At 42.2% G+C, this 22,541-nt stretch overlaps 1 protein-coding gene across 2 annotated transcripts in view; it reads right to left on the bottom strand.

Annotated features, from left to right (window-relative positions):
* Positions 1 to 22,541, bottom strand: part of LOC307018301 (low-density lipoprotein receptor-related protein 8-like) — a 196,773-nt gene that overhangs the window by 135,473 nt on the left and 38,759 nt on the right. The window contains exon 4 of one of the 2 annotated variants that reach the window (XM_079648475.1): positions 17,848 to 17,970. The exons of the other annotated variant lie outside the window; for it this stretch is intronic. Coding sequence (XP_079504601.1) covers positions 17,848 to 17,970 — 123 coding nt within the window. The remainder of the gene's footprint in view (positions 1 to 17,847; positions 17,971 to 22,541) is intronic. 2 annotated transcript variants of the gene reach the window in all.

Genomic DNA, 22,541 nt, shown 5'->3' with positions numbered 1-22,541 from the left:
CAACAGGGTTTGAAGCTCAGTATCTACAAAGAGGTTTATAGAAGGACGTTTTCATCAAAACCCCTTCCAGAGAAATATCTTTAATCCACTGAAAATTACATAACACTTGAAAAGCATAATGTGGTAGATTTCAAATGTGCAGCAGTTAAGGGTTAACCATTGGTGATGAATTTAAAAGCAAAGGAGGACAAACTGATACGCAGAGCTGAGCTAAACTCTGAGTTTAGTCAGAAGACGTAAGTAGCAAACCCCTCTGCACTCTTGTTAGATCGTTCAAAATGGGAGTGGGGCTATGAAGAGCCGCGTTGGGATGGTTACTTTAAAAATGTGTTCAAATTACCTGTAAAAAAAGTGCTCAGTATCTTAATCTAAGCTCACAAAGCAGAAAGAAAGTATGTTCCTTTTCACAAGAAACAGAATATTCTCTTACTTCATTACATGGATTAAGTCAGTTGTCAATATACTGAAATGTCCAAACCAAGAAAACCACAGGGAATAAAGATCAATACAGATTGAATTATAGGATAAGCCTACAGAACAGTTTATTTTACAAATGTTGTTTTAGCTTTATACATGAAACAGCAAACATGGTACTTTAGTTAAAGGGGCCCTATTATGCTTTTTCGGTATTCTTTTTCCGTAGTGTGTTTATAGGTTTGTGTGTACGTAAATGGTCTGCAAAGGCTGAAATCCCTGTGTTCCCTCCAGAGGGAGTTTCTCTCCCACACTCCCCCCCTGAAACGCCTCCATTGGACTCCTTTGTTTACTTTGGTAACAGTGATATCACTAAGTAACACTTACGCATCTATTGGCTGGCAAAACATTGCACGAAATAGGCTAAGAGACATCTCTATGTGGTTGACCAATCACAACAGAGCCTGCAGCGCAGGCAGTATGAGAAAAATAAAGAGCTTTGTGAACATTAAAGCATGCAGACATGTCTATGGGATTAGTTTTGTGTCATAAAGATTTCTCAGAATCAAGCAAAACTAAGAGTTTAAGAGAAAACAAAACTGAGTCAAGCTAAATAAAATCAATTTCAAAAATAAAACTATAAGGCAAAGAGAACTGCAAACAAAAATATATGTTAAAACAAAGAAAAAAGACTTATAGTTTACATGATTGCACAAATGATTTGTTTGCAACTTGTAGTTTTATTTTTTAAATGAAATTTATTTTTGCTTGACTCAGTTTTTTTTTCTCTTAAACTCTTGGTTTTGCTTGATTCTGAGACAGTGTTGCTTTATCTTTATGACACAAAACTAATCCCATACATTTCACAGTAGAGGCACAAAATACAAATGTGAACCTGAAAATGAACATAGTAGGACCCCTTTAAATAAACCCTTGAGATTGAACTGCCTTCCATGACTACACTGGGTCCTTACTAATAATAATAATAATTATAATACATGGGACTTTTATAGCGCTTTTCATGAAACTCAAAGACGCTTTCACAGAGAATTTAAGAAAACACAACAAAAAAAGACAAAGAAATACAAAAAGAGATAAACAAAACAGAAAAATACGGGGGGAGTGGGGTGGTCAGTGGTTGAATGCAGTGTTGAACAGGTGGGTTTTGAGTGATGTTTTGAATGCTGTGAGGGAGGAAGAATCTCTGATGGATTGGGGTAGTGAGTTCCAGAGGGTGGGTGCAGCAACGGAGAAGGCTCTGTCGCCCCAAGACTTGAGGTTGGTCCGGGTGCGGAGGGACAGGAGGTTGGCAGTGGCAGAGCGGAGGGAGCGAGTGGGAGTGTGTCTGTGGAGGAGGTCAGTCAGGTAGGATGGGGCCAGGTTATGGAGGGCTTTGTACGTCATCAGGAGGATCTTGTACTGAATTCTCTGGGGGATGGGGAGCCAGTGGAGCTTGATGAGGACGGGTGTAATGTGTTCACGGATTCGGGTGTGGGTGAGTAGACGGGCGGCGGAGTTCTGGATATATTGAAGTTTGTTGAGGATTTTTGCAGGTGAACCATAGAGGTTTGAACTTTTGGAATACGAGTCAGAAAGAAATCCCCTTGCAGACTAAGTGGCCTAGGAACGTATTACTCTGCATTAGGGCCACTGCAGAAAGAGTTTGTTCCTTTTCTTTTACTCCCCAAGCCTGACAAACAGTGCACGCAGAGTCAGTGCTGTGGCCAGGTAGCAGCTGGCTGCAGAGGCCCACTTCCTCCATGATTACACATTAATCTAATACAAAAGCTATGAGCGCTGGCACTTTCCAGAGTCATTCATATTTCAGCGCTTGCGAGTAACTCACTCAGTGTGGCCCGAATTTGAATGCTTAATAAAGCAGTGTAATTCTACTCCAGCGTGTAATTGGGAAGACACTCAGTGAGCCAGAATGATTTTGGCACAGATGTCTGCTGCGCCGAGTCCGAAAGGCTTTAACCGAGTGCATATGTGTGAGTACTGTATGTTTGTGCACATGTGGAACATAAATAGAAAGAAAGTGCAGGAGAGTTCGGGGGCAAACGGAAAGAAAAACAAGATGAGGGTTGTCTGCATGTGAGAGCGCAGCCTCTGCTTATCAGGCTTCAGCATAACTGGAGCATGATGCATTAACGTGTATGCATTAACGTGTACGCTGTGCTATATGTAATTAATCCGTGTAAAAACAATTGTGCAGCCATCGGTCTCTGCCATTTACATACTGTAATGGTACATTTCCAATTTCTTGCATGTTAAGATTGGATGCACTCTTTGTGGATACACGCCCTTCCCTCCGCTGTTAAGACAGCAAAAACAATCCTCACTTTAGCAAAGTTTAATGATCAATTTGAAGCCTGGTAGATTTTGATTTGAAAGTGAAGCGTTGCATGTGATTGGAGCATCAAGTGCAATGTTTAAGATAAGGAAATTAAAGTTGAACCAATTAAAAAATCAAAAGTCAAAGTAATTATAGCACAGTGTAGAAATACTCTATTACAAGTAAAAGTCCATCTTTTAGAAATAAAAATGTTTAGCATTAACATATGTTTAAAGTACAGAAACTGAAAGAACTGTTACTTTCTGAATTTAAGAAACACATATATCATTACTGTATTGTACTTTGCAAAGATGTGGTCATCACTTTAATGTTCATGTTGATAAAGTAGTGACTTTTCTTTAATATAGATACAGCCATGTAGTTTTAACTTTTTAGTAGTAAATTATAAATGATTTGTTGATTATGAGTTGGATTACTTATCTGGTTTGGACTTATTAAAGGTCCCATTTCATGCTTTTCTGGTTATTACCCGTCCCCTTGTGTGTTATGAAGGTTTTTCTGTAAACGGTCTGCAGAGTCAAAAACCCTGAAAGTACACCCTGTAGCGAGTAAAACTCTAACAGAGAAAATACCTCCCAAAAGCGCCTCGTTGGAGATTTCTCATTTTCTTCCTGGGTACTCTGACGTGGGGATACCCAGAGGCCACACCCTCTGCCAGCCTTTCCCGAAACAAAGCTTCCCAAACCTTTCACAGGGTATATGCAGGAATCCTTAAGTCAAATTTAATATGTTTTAAGACCTTTTTTAAGACCCTTTCCATACATTTTAAGACCTCATCGCAACTTTGAGTTCTAACCGGTTACATTGGCAACACACTTTACCTCACATTTCCTATATTGATTGTAAGATAGCAAAACTAAACAAAGTGCAGACAGCCTCCTTTCCACATGAACTTCAACCTCTCTGTGAAGGTCAGGTTTAATGCAGTATGCTGCTTTTTTGCTTCTGTAGACTCTGTGCTCTATCATTCCAATAAAACTCCTCAGAAAACATTAGAAACCAGTATTTGACCAATAAACAAAACAATTGACAAAACTTTGAACTATGAAATATGTTAAACTTTGGTGAGCTTCAGCGGGGTAATGCCATATAGGAGCTCCCTCACAAATACCCAGGGGTTAAATTGGGCTGGGGCTGTCCGGGGCTAAGCCCTGGCACATAAGACGATGCTCTGACGTCATCACCCTCACACATTTGTCATATGTTTACCAAAAAGGATATATATGTTAAGACTTTTCTCGTTCTTAATATAGACTATATTTAGGGTCTATATGTGTTGACTTTACTTTAAAATAGCAGATCTCTGTGACCGGATATAGTTTGGCTTAGACCCCGGCCCCACACGGTAAAACGCATACGCAAGCGCAAAAAAGGCTTCCGTTCACACGCATTCGATTCATTAACGTGTCCGTTCACACTAGACCGCTGGAAATGCTGGAAACGATGTAGTACATATGTCAGGCCTGTAGGTGGCGCCGCTGCCGCCCGAAATACACCAAAAGCAGCGAAGAAGACCCCGGAGCATGGTTGCCATGGTTGCCCTTCTGTTTATTCTCCGCGGTGGACGGCGTGTTCTCCTGCTGTATCTCTCAGGTAGTCCACCAGCAGAGGAAAAACACCCACCTCTCCGCCTCTTCCAAGGAACGAGGGGACCGTGCGGCAGTTTCCATAAAAAAAATGTTCCGCCGGTCAACATGTCCGTTAAAGTTTAAATCTTCCGTACAAAATTAGGAAAGTGCCGGTCAGAGGTCTTCTTTGTTATTTATTGAGCTTTAAAACAAATTGATAACGACTCTGTTCTCTGTATAATAATATAATAATATTTAATAAACGGTGACTGCCTCTCTTTTTCTCCCCCTCTTCTGACAGCCCAGCAGCAGCAGGAGACGTGGAGGGAGGCGGGCTCTTTCATCGTTATCAGAAAATGATCATATAGGGCACACACGGAGCCGTTGGACCCCCAGAGCGTTGCGTATGCCGGTCTACCCACCTTGGGACCCGTTACCGTAGTCGTTTATTCCCCCCCCCCACACACACACACACAGAGCGCGCACTATGCATGGGGCCGCCTTGTGGGGTTTCCCGACATGTCGTTTCAGTAAATTAAAGGATGTTTCATGTTGTCGTTGCTGTGAACCTTCTTAATACCTTGGAAAATGCCGTTTAATACTTTTTAATAGCCTTCATTTTCGCTAAATTGATTTATCAACTTTTAATACTTTTTAAGACCCCGCGGACACCCTGTTTCAGCGATTCATGCCGGATATGTACAGCGTAGGGCAGGGGTTCCCAACCTTTTTCACCCAGGGCCCCCCCGAATGACTCCTGTTGGAATTTGCGACCCCCCAAAACTTTGAAACTTTAATTATCGCTGTTGCCGATCTGCCCCCCTGCCCGATCTGTACTGTGCATGTGCGAGATGGTCTGCCCTACTGGACAACTCCGTACGGCAACCCAACTAAGACACTTGACACAGTGGCGTTTGGCAAAGCACAAAAAGAAAATGGATTTAACTTCTGTTTGGCAGTTATCATACTGAATAAATATTTACTGTGAATGTATGCAAAAATGTATGGCATATAGCTGTCTAACAGAAGTTAAATCTATGTCTCACTTATTCTGACAATGTACTTAACCCCAAATAAAAGAACCCAATAAAAAGAGTTGTTAAATAATAGTGAAGTCACGTTGTCATAACAATAACTCATCTCTCCCGGTTTTTTGGTGTTCTTTTTTTGCTTTGCCAAACGCCACTGTGTGAAGTGTCCTATTACAGTTGCCGTATGTAGTTGTCCAGTATGGCGGACAATCTCGCACATGCGCAGTACAGATCGGGTAGGGGGGCAGATCGGGTAGTGACAGCCGTGCCTGGTAACAGCGGTTACACCCCCCACACACACAAACACACACACGGCAACAGCGGTAATTAAAGTTTAAAGTCTCAAAAATCCTACAACTACTGTCACAAACTGGATGAATGTGAAGTATTTCATTAAAGGAGCATGAAAGCGTAATTAAGGAGCACTATTGGAGTGACTTTGTTGGTTATTGGACTCAGGATTAATGAATTTGGATGCCCGCTGTATCAAGAAATTAAAGGACGGCGCAAGTGGAAACAATTCACAAAGGGGTTCAACTGTTAAAACACATGCTCATAGTAAACCGGATTTTGGCGATGTGTTTATGTGGATTAAAAAATCGTAAATAATCTACAAAATGGAGGAGACCGATCTGATCGGAGCAACTGTGACAAATAATCCAACTGAAACCGACACTTTACGCGCAGAAGAAACATTTATATTAAACGAAAAAATGATACATTTCTGTCTTTGTATGCTTTTATCAGCTACTAACTTGCAAATGTATGCATCATATTTATTTCAAATGTCGAAGACCAGGACACTTCAAAATAATATACTATGTCTAATAAATAAATGGTAATATGGTTGCATAGGCCTGTATAAAACAAAAATGAAAAACTGGCATATTAGGCAGGTAAATCAAATGCTTGTCTGCCATGGAACAGGTAGCAAAGAGAAGACGAGGTTCAAGTAGGTTCATTAATGTGAACCTTGGGCTTGCACGCCCGCAGCCAGGGATGGAAAGTCCGGTGTAATGTGAGTGACAGCCAGTCTAAAGTCGTTGTGAACGTCCAGTGTGTTGCGTGCTTTTGTTTTGATGGCAACAAGTGCGCTGAAGGCTGTTTCTGATAGATATGTCGTACTGAATGGGAGTATAATCCTGGTCGTGGCATGCAGTGTGAACTTTGGAGCGAGGCTTGGTCCTTTGAGAATCCAAAACTTTTTAAATCCTTTTTCCTGGAAGTATTTCTTTGACAGCGAGTCAGCTTGGATGTCGGTGAGCTCATCTTCGCAATCCAGGTATTCCACATCCTCAACTTTGGCAATAAAGGGATCTAAAACCCACAATTCCTTGGAGAGATACTCGTCTATGTCAGCGAACCGTGATTGCATTTCCGTTTGCAGTGCGTTCATATGGCGGATGAACTCGCGACGTACAGGCACCGTTTCAGGATTGTTTCAGCAGTAGTGGAAACTGTTGCAGCTCCCCCCTCTCCATTTTCCCGACCCTGTACTCCAGTTTGTGCACAAATGCATCATTGGAGAATGTTGGACTCCACGCCTTGCAGACGCTTGTTTGTTTCATTGTAGAGACTGAAGATGTCGGCCATGTATGCTGTTTTAATCCAGAATGACTTAGTCACTTGCTCTGACAGTGCGCGGTTACGAGTTTGTAGAAACTCTTCAATTTTTTCCTTCAGTTCTACAAAGCGTGCCAGCACTCGGCCGCGTGAGAGCCAGTGCACCTCGGTGTGCAGGAGGAGGGTTTGGCGCGCTTCATCCTCGCACAAGTCTGCGAATAGACGCTTGTTGGTGGGGCGACCTTTGATGAAATTGACTATTTTAATAACAGTTGAGAGTGTTTCGCTGAGGTCTTCTGACAGTTTCAGGGCCTGGCGATGTATCACACAGTGAAATATTGTGCAGGGTGGGGCCTTTTCTTTCAAGCGACGTCTGTGCAACATGCAACTAAATTCTCATAGGAAAGCTTGTGGGATGAGAGGTAAGAATCCACTGCAGTAAAAATGTCCTCACCCCGGGTGGTATTGGTAAGGTTGACTGACATAATGGCCCGTCTACACTACAGGCATGAAAAAATCTTGAAGCTGGGCGTGTCTGAAGCTTGGTGATTTTTTGCGAGCAACCAATCACATGAATCTCCCGCCCCCGACATACAAAGCAATAGCAATGTTAAAACGAAGTAAACTGGATATAAACTCTCCAAACAGGCGAAAAAACTATCAGTTTCACCCACTGTCTCTGCCACCTCCCTCCATGTCTGGTTCCTCCGGTTTGTATCCCGGTAAATAGTTCCGGTCGTAAAGAACCGGGTGATTTGCTACCGTAATATCTCGTTTGGAATATGAGGAAATGAACTCTCCCAAATGAAGCTCTCCCAGCTTGCACGCGGTTTGATTGGCTGAGCTTGCACTGGCGGGATTTGCATAAACGGAATTTGATTGGCTGATGCCAAGCATCGAGCCTCAAAAGTTGAACATTGTTCAACTTTTGATGCCGATAGATGCTCGTGATGCTTGTAAAGCCATGCCATGCTCCCCACAATGCAGTTCGGCGAAGATAAAAAATCTTGTACGTCACCCCATTCAAGTGAATGGGCGAAGCGTTGAAAGCATTTTTTGATGCCTGTAGTGTAGACGTACCGTAAGAATGTCCTGCTTCAAATCTACCCCATCGATATATTGCACATAAACGATCAGCACAGCCTCGTCTGCTACAGTTGTGGTGTCATCAAGTTGTATGGCAAATGGCCCCTTTCCAAGCTTTTCGAGCAGCTGCAGCTCGCAGTTACTTGCCATCTTCTCAATTCTGTCTTTCACCGTATTGTTTGACAGTGGTACAGTTTTTAGCTTCTCCGCGACCTGCGGGCCGCACAGTTTCTCAGCCATCTTAATGCAAGCTAGCTTAATGAACTGCTCGCCAATGTTGTGCGGTTTCTTTGCCTTTGCTATTAAAAGTGCACATTCAAAAGAGGCCTCGCTGCCAGCCCTAACAAACGCTGTTCTAATATCCATTGGCTTGTTTGCCTTTGCAAGGTGTTGTTTCTTTATGAAAAAGTCCCGATCACGCCCGACTGTTTCTGGGTGCATGGTCTGTTGTTGTCTCTTCATTTTGCTGGGTTTCATGCTTTCGTTGGCTAGCTTCTCTCTGCATATCACACACTCTGGGCGGGTTTTGTCCGTTCCCTCCATGAAACTGAAGTTAAGATAGCTCTCTAGGTAGGTCCTCATTTTCTTTTTGATTGCAGATGAGCTGTCATCTCCTTTACATTTTTAGACAAAAATATTCACCTTATGAAGTCGGTCGCTAGCTAGCAAGCGCAGCAAACTGTTATTATTATGAAAGCTGACACAGTAACGTCAATGTTGGCGCCAATCGGAGGAGTATCAGATGAATTTTTTTAATTTGAATTTTAGTTAATCATTTAATTTCTATATTTTATTGTAATGTAGACAAGGCTTTTAGCGCCAATCATGTATTGCGTTACATTATGTAAAAAAAAAAATGTTTAAAAAAAATTATATGTACATTTTTTTTATTCTAAATATGATATTAGGCCTCAAATCATCTGAGGTCTGGCGCCCCCCCTGCGATTTTTGGCGACCCCCCAAGGCGACCCCCAGGTTGGGAACCACTGGCGTAGGGCACTGAAGAACGAAGCTGTTCCTACTTTGTTTGGACCAGTGGGAGTTTCGGGTACACAACCTGTAAGTATTCATTGTTGTTTGTGTATTCATGGACGCGGGAAGGGGGGTGCTGAGGGCACTGCAGCACCCCCTAGCGGCAGGCAGGGGGTGCGGAGCTCCCCTGTCTGAATTATTATTTGACGGTTATTGCTGCTCCCGCTGTGCATAATCTGTGTAATATGTAGTCAATAAATTCCACATTGTTGGTAAAATAATATTTTGGCCTGCCCCAAATGTTTTTTCTGTAGCCCCGGACAATTCTACCTCAATAATATAATACATTAACCGTGCTTTACGTGAACCTCATCAAGACACTAGAAAGGACGGCAGGACTGTAATTTCCCGTGTTCAGTGAATGCAACAGAGGCAAGACACCAGACCAATCAGAGAGTTGCATGGAAATAAAAGTGTGCTTGTGTCATTCAAGCTCGCGGCTCTGTGTGTGTGTGGAAATAGCGCATTTAGTGTGTGTGAGAGAGGGGGAGAGAGAGAGGGACCGGTGCCAGCAGCAGGGATCGTGTTGTTAGCATCTGGTTAGCTAGCTGCACTAACGGACATACGGAGCTGTTTGTTCCACAACAAGCTGGAGGAGAGCTCTCCTCTCAGACTGAGAGGCTCAGGTGAGCTAAAGGACTCTCTGAGTGTTTAGATCAGGGGTGTCCAAAGTACGGCCCGCGGGCCAACTGCGGCCCGGGATCCATTTGTTATTGGCCCGCAGCAAATTATAAAAATAGAATAGAATGTGGCCCACACATGAAACTTGCACTTGACTTTATTGTAGTTCTTAGTTTGACCAGTAGGTGGAGCTACTCACTAGCTGCAGTCCTAATGCAGCTTCTCCACAAAAAAAAGTTTCAAATAAAAAAGATCCGCGACGACAAAATGGCAGAACCAAAGAAACGCAAGATAGCAAGTGAATGCAGAAAATTTCAAACAAAGTGGGAAAATGAATATTTCTTCAAAGAAGTCAGGGGGAAATGTGTCTGTTTGATTTGCAAAGAAACGGTTGCAGTGATGAAAGAGTACAATGTACGACGACACTACGAAACCAAGCATCCGACCTTCACGTCCTACACTGCTGCTGAGCGAGAGGAGAAAGTCAAGCAAATGGTAGCTAACCTGCAGGCTCAACAACAGTACTTTTACCGTGCTAACAAAACACAAGAAAATGCTACAATAGCTAGCTATGAGGTAGCTCAACTCATAGCGCGCCACGGGAAAGCTTTCTCAGACGGTGACTTCGTTAAACAGTGCCTCATTAAAGTCGCTGGAATAATGTGCCCGGAAAAGATGCAGGAATTCAACAACGTGAGCATGTCCAGAAACACAATTGTGCGGCGAATCGAAGACTTGTCAGCTAACATACAAAATCAAGTGTCACATAAAGCTTGTGCTTTTGATTTTTACTCGATTGCATGTGATGAAAGCACAGATGCCACAGACACCGCACAACTGTTAATTTTTTTGCGGGGAGTTGACGATAACTTTTGCATTACGGAGGAGCTGCTTGATCTTCGGAGTCTAAAGGGCACAACAACGGGTAAGGACATTTTTGAAGCCGTGTCAGGTGCAATTAACAAGATGCAACTTAAATGGGACAAGCTGTGTGGAGTTGCAACGGACGGGGCTCCCGCTATGACAGGCGAGCGCAAAGGAATGGCATCTATGGTGTGCGCCAAGGTGCGAGAGAGTGGAGGCGAGGCTGTAAAATTGCACTGTATCATCCACCAAGAAGCTCTCTGTGCCAAGACAGTCCAGCTTGGCGATGTGATGACCACAGTTGTGAAAACTGTCAACATAATTCGAGCACGAGGGCTCTACCACAGAGAATTTCAAGCTTTCCTATCTGATGTCGATGCTGAATACGGGGACGTACTCTATCATTGTGATGTTCGCTGGCTTAGTCGCGGCTCCGTGCTGAAGCGGTTTTATTCCCTGAGATCAGAAATTGACCAGTTTTTGAAAGAGAAGGACCGACCTCTTCATGAACTGAGTGATCCTCTATGGTTGGCAGACCTGGCCTTTCTAGTTGATCTTACTGGTCATCTTAACTCACTGAACAAGAGCCTACAAGGCAAAGACCAGCTTGTACCACAACTTTATGCACACATGAAAGCATTCTGTGCGAAGCTTCGTCTTTTTGAGACACAACTACGCAACTTCAACCTTGCGCACTTCCCTACGCTGTCCGAAATCAAATGTGCTCATCCAAAGGCCGACCTCTCTGCTAAAAAGGGGAAATATGTGTCTGTGATCACAACTCTTATGACAGAATTCAATCAGCGCTTCCAAGATTTTTCTGTCATTGAGAAAGAAATCAAGCTGTTCTCAACTCCCTTCCTGATGGATGCAGAAGAAGTGGAAGAGAGTCTGCAATTAGAACTCATCGAAATGCAGTGTGATGATTCTCTGAAGAATCAACATCAGCTCCTCTCCCTACCCGACTTCTACCAGAGCTTGGAAAAGGCCAAGTTTCCTCTGATGCGACGCCACGCAAAAAGAATGACGAGTCTGTTTGGCACAACATACATATGCGAGCAAACATTTTCTCTGTTAACTCTGAACAAAAGCAGATTGAGAACCAAAATGACCGACAGCCATCTCTGTGATGTCCTTCGCATCTCAACCACCAAACTTACTCCTGACCTGCCAGCCATCCTTCAGTCCAGAGCGCAGCATCACTGCTCCCATTAAGTGCAACGCTGTTCCCATTGTAGGTGAGTTAAAATATATTACACAGTATTCATGTGTTCAAAAGCCCAATTACTTAATAAATTCAGTCAATTAAAGTTGATAACATTTTTCTAAAAAACGTTAGCTGATGTGTTAACAACCGCAATAAATTATTTGCATAACTAGGTTAAATAAAGCCTACCCTTTCCCTTGTCCTGTTATTTTTCCCTCTTTATACAGGGCTGTGAAGGGGGTCCCCATCCTGACAAAGAAGCAATCTGAGGCTGCAGTTTTGAGAATGAGCTGCCAACCCTTTTTGTAAAAAAAATTAAAACCCATACATAGAAAGATGTGATGTATAAAGTTTTTTCTTTAAGTATAATAAATTATCAAGAATAATTTACCTACATTTGATTGATTTTATTTGAAAATAGATAAATGAATACCCATACATAGAAAGATGTGATGTATAAAGTTTTTTCTTTAAGTATAATAAATTATCAAGAATGATTTACCTACATTTGATTGATTGATTTTTATTACTGTTAATACACTAGAGGTGAGGCGATATACCTTAACTTTAGTGAGTGGCCCAACCTTTCGCATATTTTTCTGTATGTGGCCCTCAGTGAAAAAAGTTTGGACACCCCTGGTTTAGATAGTTAACTTTAGTCTAAGTTATCTCAGTGGGTCTCAAACGGTTTGGTCAAATTATTCAAAAGATTATTTCCGCGGCACACCCTCACATGATCATTATACTTATTAAAAAAATAAGAGAATAAAGGAAAAACAGTTATGAAATACTATATGGCAGTAAAACAAGAATACAGTTTGAAAGGGGAGTGATTTGTAAAATATCCATAAAGAAAAAGAACATCTGCTTACAGTTGTGTTTCATCTGGGTGTTGAGAGATGTATCCATAGATCTCTTAATGTTGCTCTCAAAGTGCACCAGATTGATGCTTTTAACTTCAATATTTAAAAAAAATCTTCCCGGGGGAGCATCCCCCCGGACCCCCCTAGAGGAGGTGAGGTCCGCTCCCCACTCTAAAAAAATAGCACTTTACCCCTGCCTATATGCCGTGAGCTGATTATCGAGCCTTCATTGTAACAGTCGCGGGTTTACTGTGTGTTTGCGTGTGGGGAGTTTTTTTGTGCGTGCTCTATGGTGCCCGTAATACTGTTCACTGGAGTCCAGCACCTCCGCACCCCCACTCAAAATACCTTCCCGCGCCTCTGTGTGTATTTATGATGTTTAAAACAAACAAGGTATCTACCACGACTGTTTAAATGGGTAAACGTTTTTCGGGCTACCAACTTGGGATCGTGGAGAAATGCTCTCCGCAGACCAGAGTCCTGCATCGGGTCGGGTACCCGCCGCGGGTGCCCCGCAAAAAGAGTGATACGCAGCACGCGGGTGGTATTTCTTTTAACATTTTTTTCCGGGTTCGGTTCTGGGTAAAACAAAGAAGATGCAGTTCGGGTTGCGGGTGATGCATAATAAATATATTAAAATAATAATAATGTAATGTTTGAATCCTCAGACCTCTGCCCCTCGGGACCGCGCATAATCATAACCTCTGCAGCGCATCAATCTGCTGCTGAGCGCACCACATTCGAAATGGCTGAGGTGAAGCTCTCTAGCGGAGGATACAGCATTGTCAATAACTCTTCCTCAAGAGCGAAATCCAACGTCTGGGAGACTTTTGGTGTCGTCCTAGATGGAGAAAATAACCAACATGACCACGCTTTTTGAGACAAATATGCAACTGCGTGTGTTAATAATTGCATGTTTTCACTGCTCATAGGATATGCGGGTTCGGGTCGGTTTGCGGATCTTGTGCCGACGGGTCGGGTCGGTTTGCGGAACTAATTGGCAATATGTGCGGGTGGCGGGGCGGCTTCGGTATTGCAAGTCGCGGGTGCTGGGCGGGAGCGGGTCTTGAAAATCAGACCCGTGCAGGACTCTGCCGCAGACCCATTCTCTGAGCGGCGCCTCGTAGCAACAAGCCTCTCAACGTCCCGACAAATCAGAGCACACTGGGCTCACAGGAGCTCCAACAAGCCGTTTAGGACAGAGAGTGAATACACATACTATACAGAGATGCTGTATGAGAAACCAATATGAGTTTGGAAGATTGCACAGTATAAATCTATTCTAGTAGACCTCAACAATGGAATTATGATCAGTAGAAATGGCCATGACATGGAACCTTTAAGGTAACTAAAGCAGTCAAATATATGTACAGTAGAGGGATAAAAAATCGCTAACCAGCTAGCGCCTGCCTGTCCCACTTCGTTGTAGCCGTACATTAAAAAAATGCAGTAATATAAACTAAATAATAAGTGGTTATTGACTTGATGTCAAATGCGACTATCCACAGTTTGCAGAGAAATGTCCTGAAATTAGCATGCTAACCAGCTAGCACCAGGCTATCCTGCTTTGTTGTGCACTAATATGCCTTTATACTGTTGCGAGCAATATCTACTGAAATTAGAATGCTAACAAGCTAGCACCAGGCCATCTTGCCATGTTGTCACTTGCTCCCTGAGAGGCGATACAGAGTGACAGATGCACAGGTCTCATTATGGCTTTATAATTCTACCAAGTGGCTGGCACAGGCAGGTAATGTACCAGAGAAACGGGATAAATGAGATAGATGATAGCCATTTACGAGTAGGTGGGTCTCTGTTGCTTGAGATATTCGCACAAAGTCCACCCTTGAGTGTTTTCCCCCCTTCTCTTTTCACTGCAGTGTGATTCAGTTAGATCTACTCAAACTGAAAGATGGATGTGATGAAGTGGATCTCACTAGCAACCCCTCCATTCTGGATACAGCCTCGATCCAACACTTTTTCTGTGGAGCATATAACAAGGAGGGCTGAACAGCGGTAGGGACGACTTGTATTATAATTTGACTTTTAGGAGGACAGAAATGTTTCCATTTAGCCTCCAGCACAGTCCAAAGATAACTCAAATTCCTCAACCTAAAACGATACCAAGTTAAAACAGAACCACAGCAAAATCAAAAATCTATCTCTATTGTTGTTTGTAGAGTGAAGTAAAAACAAAAACAAAAATGTTTTCCAGTGTTGGCGTTAGCTGAATTTGTACTTTCCAACATCAAGTCAATACATAAGAGATTTCCATACAAATGGCTTTTTTCTCGGCCCAGATCTCTATCTTTTTATTCCGCAGCCAAGAGATGAATCCCTCCTTCATTTATCTTTAATTGGATTTCCAATATAAACTTGTTATACTTCAGAGGTCCCTTTATGTCTCCCTCCTCACACACAACTTTCTGGTGGTGACATCAGAAGCTTTGCTCGGATTTTACATTATTCATCGATGCAGCCAAGGAAATGGACCAAAACTAGGCAGAATACCCTCTGAAAGATTTGTTTGGCATTTTCTTAATACATTTCCCGCGCAACATGACGCATTTTAATTCCTTCCCACAATAACGTATAAAACAGTTCAAAGATCAAACCCTGTTAATGCCGAGTAAACCAGAGATGGTTAAGAAAAGAGAAGGCCTACTGAGTAACAATTTCCGTGTATTTATGTCACATGGCTTTTCTCCCTGCCATACGTCTGTCAGGGTTAGCAGGAATGCGGACCCAAGAGCAGTACAAATAATATTTCAAGTACCGGTAGTCTTAACAAAAAGTGAGCTTTAGTTTACCAAAAAGCTGAAGACAAATATAAACAAAGAAAAACTAAACATATTAATTTAAATCTCAGAGTTCAAATCTAAATATATGTTAGCTGCTGCCACACACTTGGCTGAAGGCAAAGTTGCAATTCTTTAGTTTAATTGGGCAGTTAATATTGTGCAACAGCGCTGCCACTGTATACTTTTGGCTCTTTATATGCACAGCTCTTTCCCCACTGAGTAACAAATGGAGGCAGTGTGGTGTATGATGTTGTTTTACTGTAAATGTATTAGGATAACATTTGCCCGACGAAGACCTAGCAGGGTTAAAACGCCTGTTCAGTTGTAACACATTTCTGAAGCAGTTTTTCTCTGCTTTTCCCCAAGACATCATTATTTATCAATGCAGTGCTTTGAGCTCCATCTGATATCTGTAATCCCAGGAGAGAAGCAAGCAGCCATGGGAGGAAAACGGAATTAGCATTCAAGAAAGAAAGAAAGAAAACAATTAATAGCTGGTTCAAGCCTCCCACACATGGGCCCTGCTTAGTTGTGAAGACCTCAACTCGCCTAACCCCCCAACAGGGCCTGTATGTGGGTAGACTGGCACAGACTACAAGTGAGCCAGCCAGCGATCCTCGGCTCTAACAGCTTGGCAGAGAGGTAATCGAGGCCTTACTGTGCACTCTCCATCAGACAGCGCTGAGTATTGGAGTGTGTGGGCGAGTGGAGGCAGGCGAGGCGGCTGAACGGCAGCCAGAGCAGAGAGAGCAAGGTAAATCAGCAACCGAAATACAGCTGCTTCCAGAGTCTAATTAAATAGTGTGAAAAACAACTGAGATGGAGGAGTGACAGCGTATGCAGATGCATTGCGCAAAATGCCACCATGATATCAGCCAGAGCTTCTTTCTTTTTTTCTTAGAATAAAATATTTGATCGTCTGCAACAGTACATCCCACTTTGCCTCTAAGATGCTACAGCTAAGATAGAATTGAACACAGACGACAATTCAGAGCAAAGGAAATGTAGGTGTCATACAACCGGGGTTAATCTACCAATATTCACTTAAAAGAAATCCAATGGGCAAAACGCTCAAGTCGTCTGTCAATGATACCAGTTTTAGTTAAGCGTTATTAGAAAGAATAGTGAAGAGTGTTTGGTACAATCATCATCCAAACAGCCTGTTGCAAACATCTACCAGAGTTTACGTAACATCCACACCTCAAGGCAAAGATCTTGGTCCAAAATCTGCATCACTTCAGATGGCCAGCAGGAGGTGATTCAAATTGCTGTGAAAATAAGTCCCATTGTGTAGAAGACTAAACAAATTCCCTTACCCTTCTCTTAATTAATTATCTCAGTTTACTTTTTCCGGTTGTGTTTATGGCTTCAATTGTTCATTTTAAGTCTTCTTCAATACAGCATGATGTACAGCCAGGTTGAATCCATCAATAATCACTGAAAAGAAGTCAGACGTGCAAGTAGTCTCTGAAACATACAGGTTTTTGTCAATCGTACTTGAAATACAGTAAGTATAGGGATGGTATCATTATTACCAAAACAGCAAACGCCTACTAAAGTTTATTGGACAACCACAGCGCTGGCCCCAAACGGCAACTTCCTGGTCTTAAAAACCAGAGCTGATGCAGGAGTGCCTAAAATCTGAATTCCTTCAAATTGTCAGCAGAGCACATGATACATTGGTTGCAAAACATTTTTTGAGATTGTATAGAAGTCTATGAGAAAATGACCATACTTCTCACTTGATTTATTACTTCAGGAACATTTTTCTTGAAGAGCTTATGGTCTTGGTCTTGGTGTTAAGTTTGACAGCATGATGTGAATCTTGTAAATGATAGTCCTATTTAGTAAGTGAGTGAAGAGTAAAATAGATGTTTAGGGCCACATAAGGGCGGGGCTACCATGTGACTGACAGGTCGATACCACAGTAAAGTAAGCTTCTATTTAAATGCACTCCATGTTTTTATTTTGGAATTTAAATCCTTTCATTGTTTTCAGTACATCAGAGTTCATTTTAACATTAATGAGCATAAAAATGCCTTGTTAAATAGCTTTTTGTACTTAGCTCCGCCCTCTCCTATCACTTCTGATTCCAAAAAACAGAAATGCTGAAGCCAAAATTGCAGTCCACAATCCAACTGGTGATGTCTGAGGGACTACGTCCACTTCCTATAGACAGTCTATGGATGCCCCTCAGGTTGGGACAAACTGGTTTAAATAATAACGCTAAACCTCTGACTTGTTAACAACCTGACCATAGGTCTGACCCCTTTTGTGTGTGTTGGTTGCTTTGACAGACATTGTTGCAGCGGTTACTTTGGAGATTATAATATTCATAACCAAATCATGTCAAGCCTACAAAAATAAGACCGAAGTTGAAATAGACAGAAAGTGTCCTTGAAAGACGTCCTTGATGCGAGCAGCTGAATGGTTTCACTTACTGCAGGTCTCCTCTGCCTCATCAGAGCCATCGGGGCACTCTGGTTCCCCGTCGCATCGCCAGCGTCCCGGGACACACTGGCCATTTAAGCAGGCGAACTCTGCGGGGGCACATGTCTTCCTGGCTGCTCAGAGAGAGAAAAAAAACCCAGACATAGAAGAGAAAGTGTGAGGACAATAGCGCAAAAAGAGAGCTTAATCTCTGTCATGAAACTTGTCACATTATCTGAATCATCAAGCTCATAATTTCTCCCATTACACCTATGCTCTCCATCTCATGATAAACCTCATTCATTATCTCCCTTTTCGCTTGAATTTATAGAGCTGCAGGACCGAGTCCTATGACTCGGAAATTAGTTACCATTTTACCTTTTACGCATCCCTTGTCTCAAAGTCAACAGAACAATAGGCGCATTTAGCTTAGTGGTCTTACGTGAAGAGATGCCAAGTTCTTTTTATGTGAAATTCCGCTTCAACTACTATAACATTTGTTGTAATGTATAGAAATATTATTGCTGAACAAAATATGTCTGTAAATACCGCACTCATGTATATGAAGCCGAATGTTGGCTGTCTTTTGCTCAGCGGTGATGTGGTTCATTGTAGCCTAACATTCTTTTTTTACTTATGCCAATTGCGTTCAAGCTTTAAAAAATAAGTGGTGCTAATTTGTGGAGTCTTTCCTGCTATACAAAATGTGTAAGTATTATTAACGTGTGATTGCCAATATTACTACTACTGGTCTCCAAAAGTCTAAACTGTCTTTCAGCTTTTCCATCGCAGAGCACTGAAATGGATGCTAAATGCTGAACACACAAGCTCAGCGAAGTTAAACCTTTTACCTCCCAAACCTGTTTATCACAGAGAGCTACAACCCAGCAAGGCCACGGGCTGATAAACATGTGAAGCGTGTCGAGAATTGAATTTCAAAAACATGTTAGGAAAACGCCATTCAAGCAAGTAGAAGGAAATCGAGTTATCAAATTGTTCCCGTAACAGCCCCAAGCTTACCATGGTTGCTACCCAAATCATGCTAACCCTGGGTGTTCAAAGAGAAACGTGTATTTCACACTCTCCACCTGTAGCACCTAGACTGCAATCTTGGAGAGTTAGCCAGAAGCAGACAGAGGTCAGAGACATTCCATTTCCTCAGACTGTTACTCTAAGAGGACCTGCAGTAGGTAATAAATCACCAGCTAAAAGGCCCTCGGCAACCCTTCCTAAGATAGCCCTATCTTGGCTCTGATGCTGCAAATTAGATATAGCGTTTAGAGCTGTGCGGGGAGCTTAAGCTTAGCGGAGTGGTTGTTAGGAAAGAGAGCAGGCAGTGATTTTCTCAGGAGTCTGATTTGCTGCGCTCAGATCAAACTCTGCTCCCACTACTACAACAAGTGTTCTTGCTTCAACTTGGTAGCAGATAGCAAAAAAGTGCAGACTGTGACAGTTTTACTTTTTAATGTATTTCGAAGAGTTCAAGCTAGGTGTCTATCCTGACATTTAACATGGGTCAGTCACAACTGCATAAAGGTGTACACAATTCACACGCAACACATTGAATGACTTAAAAACACAAACTCAAAATCTTTGTTTAAACAGAAAAAAACATATATATTTAAATATTCAAACACATTTAAATAACACCTTTCCCACCAAGGTCATCTTTTTAAACTATTGTATTAAAGAACAGTCCACAAAAATACGGTTCAGTTAGTTCAAGAAGGTTAAAAACAAGCAACGAACAATCTTCAATCTTCAGTTGGTCATTACATTACTTATTTATCTGATGCTTTTATCCTAGGTGACTTACATACACTTGAATACCGTAGGCTTGAATACAGGAGCAGTTTGGGTGAAGTATCTTGCCCAAGGAAGCTTCGACTTCTTGATTGGCAGATTAGCCCAATAACCCCCTGAGGTATAGTCAGTCAATCAGTCAGGCAAGGGCAAATTAAAACAAATTGTAAATTATTTGCAGCATCAATCTGCCATTCCAAGTTTTAATTAGCTTTTTGGGTGGGGGAGGGGGGTTCAAAAATGGTGTTATCAATGAGACAGAGGGCCTCTCATTTAATTAATTTCCCCTCCTCGACTCCTCGGCTCCTCGGTCCTCCGGTAGTGACCCGGAAATGGATTTCAGCGCGCCATGCTGAAGGACATCTCATTTTTCTAAATGCACATCGAGGATCGAGGATCGGGGAGGCTCTCTGGAGGAGCTATAATCAAGGATACACTGATGGGTCCTCCGCGGATATATTTCCGGGCTGTCATTTCAGTGATGTTTAAAAGAGTCGCGGACAGACGGATCTCAGTTGGTTTGGTGTCCTATGCTTACTTTTAATACTTGTAAATAAAACTTTTGGCCCGTAATTTCATTGTAGCGACCAGAGAGTGGGGGGGGGGGGGGACTGTCCATCAGACGGAGTGCTGCTGTGCCTCCTGTCATCATTAACGGACGTCTCTTTAAAATGACCGCTCAGAGGAGAGGATTTCTCATTTCTCTAACCGCCTGCTGCTTCCCCTCCTCGACTCCCCCGCTCGCATCTCCTGTGGGCGGGACTAAGACAAGAGGATAGGAGTCGAGGATAGGAGTCGAGGAGGGGTATTAGAGAAATGAGAAAGGGCCCTAGTATATATGAGCTTGACGTCAATGTGTTGGTTATAAGGCGTGACAGGAAGTCTTGGCAGGAGGGTATCGCCAGAGTAAGACTACCTTCTGAAGAAAAAGGTGAAAATAAATTGCCAACCAGGATTTAGGGAAGAATGGAATTTAAAAGATTGCTATATTAAGCTTATTTTCCGTAATGATTTTCCTTGCTCTCGTGTGTTTTCCAAAAAACTGACATTTAGGGGAGCTTTATTCTTTATTTCTTTTAGGACACAACTTCAGCGGAGCACTGCTTTGAGCCCATGAAAGACAACAGTTAAGTGTCTGTTTTATAACTGCTAAAGTCGGTTCAACAAGTGAAGAACGAACAAATGAACGTTTTCAGTACTGGTTGCAAAAATGTGCGGTAGATGTAAGTTATGCAAATTAAGGGTGGTTCATGTTGACTTCCACAGTAACTGATAAATATTGAAAGAATCTTTTAAAGTGTTACATTCAGAATGGAATGTGTTGTAGTGTAACTGTTTCAGTGCCAAATAATTTTACCCAGTGCGGAATCTGGACCCTTTTTTCCAAATCCATCTTTTGACACCTTTTCTTTTTAGCTGTCTTTCATTGCACATGAAATTCCACTGAATTTTAATTCTCATATTTACAGTACGGGTCACTTAAGCGTTATCTATGATGTGGTTGTAAGTCTTCTAACGGCAGCGACGGTGCAGGGAAGCCTGCCGCAGAGAAGCACTCAGATTAGGAACTGCTTGTCTCTAATTCTAAATCTTGTTTAATTGCCCCCATTCTCAATTATCTCCTGTGTCAGAGTGCCAAAGTCAAACCGATAAAGGCTCATCTTAGCATGTTGATGCTATGAAAAGAAATTATGAAATGTCTAATAGAGTTGCTCTAATAGGACGGCGGCGAATGTGTTATCAGCCTGCAACCACAATCAGCGAACCTTGTTTCAATTCACTTCAAGAAATGGAAATTACCATTCGTTTTCGCCTTCTCTGCAAAACGTAATGAATTGAGTCCATTAAACTACTCAGACACACAGTCCCACGCCTCCCTTTGTTCCTTCGGGTGTCTCAATTATCTGAAACCCAAGCACTTATATGTTTGTCACCAAAAAAAATAAACACAATCTTGTTTTTCTTAGATCGCACAAAGAGCGGAGGTTTTTCCGGAGCGCCGCTTAAGTGCCAATTGCCGCCTCATTAGAGAGCAGGAATGTGCCTTTGTTAAAAAGGTGAAGACAGATGCTTATGGGGCAAATGAGGGTTATGACATCATTTTAAACAACACCTCCCTCGAGTGTATAAACTCATTAGCACTGCGCTCGCATTTAAAAGACCCAAAAGAAAAACTCGGGTGTATCCAGCAACACAAGTCGCACATTTTAGCATGAAGCAAAAGTGATGTATCACTTTTGTAAGTAGCTTTAAGAGAGACACACAAACACACAGGAGACCCTAAGGCACAATATAGTGTTTAAAGGAAACAGAATAATTAGATTCATACAAATCCTGGAAGATATAACCACATTTTATTGAAATAATTAACTAATTGACTCCCGTGAGTCTAAAAAAAGAGATCAGAAGAATTGAGTAGGCGACTCATGTGCTGGTTAAGATTGTGCTTAGGCCTTAAATGGACCCTATTATGCTCATTTTCAGGTTTCATATTTCTATTTTGTGCCGTACTGTGACATGTTTACATGCTTTAATGTTCAAAAAGCTCTTAATGTTTCTCATACTGCCTGTGCTGCAGCACCTCTTTTCACCCTCTGTCTGAAACCAGAGCCCAGTCTGATATGCAAGATTCAACAACATTTGGATGGAAATATTTAATTAATTTCACTCCCATGAGACGAAAAAAAGAGATGAGGAGAATTGAGTAGGCGGAGCATGTGGTGTTTAAGACTCTGCTTAAGACTTAGTTTGATCTTTTGACAAAGACCTTGAAAATCTTCCGTTCATCCGCTACGTGTCCACGTTGTTCAGTTTCTCCCCGAAAAATCTCAACTTCTTATCCACCGGAGCCTGCTACTCATTTAAGCGGAGGTCTATAGGGGCCATGGTTCACTTGGCAATA

Source organism: Notothenia rossii, assembly GCF_949606895.1.
Source record: "Notothenia rossii genome assembly, chromosome: 9".
Classification (NCBI taxonomy): Eukaryota; Metazoa; Chordata; class Actinopteri; order Perciformes; family Nototheniidae; genus Notothenia; species Notothenia rossii.
The sequence above is the reverse complement of the archived record's forward strand: the minus strand, read 5'-3'. Positions and strand labels throughout refer to the sequence as shown.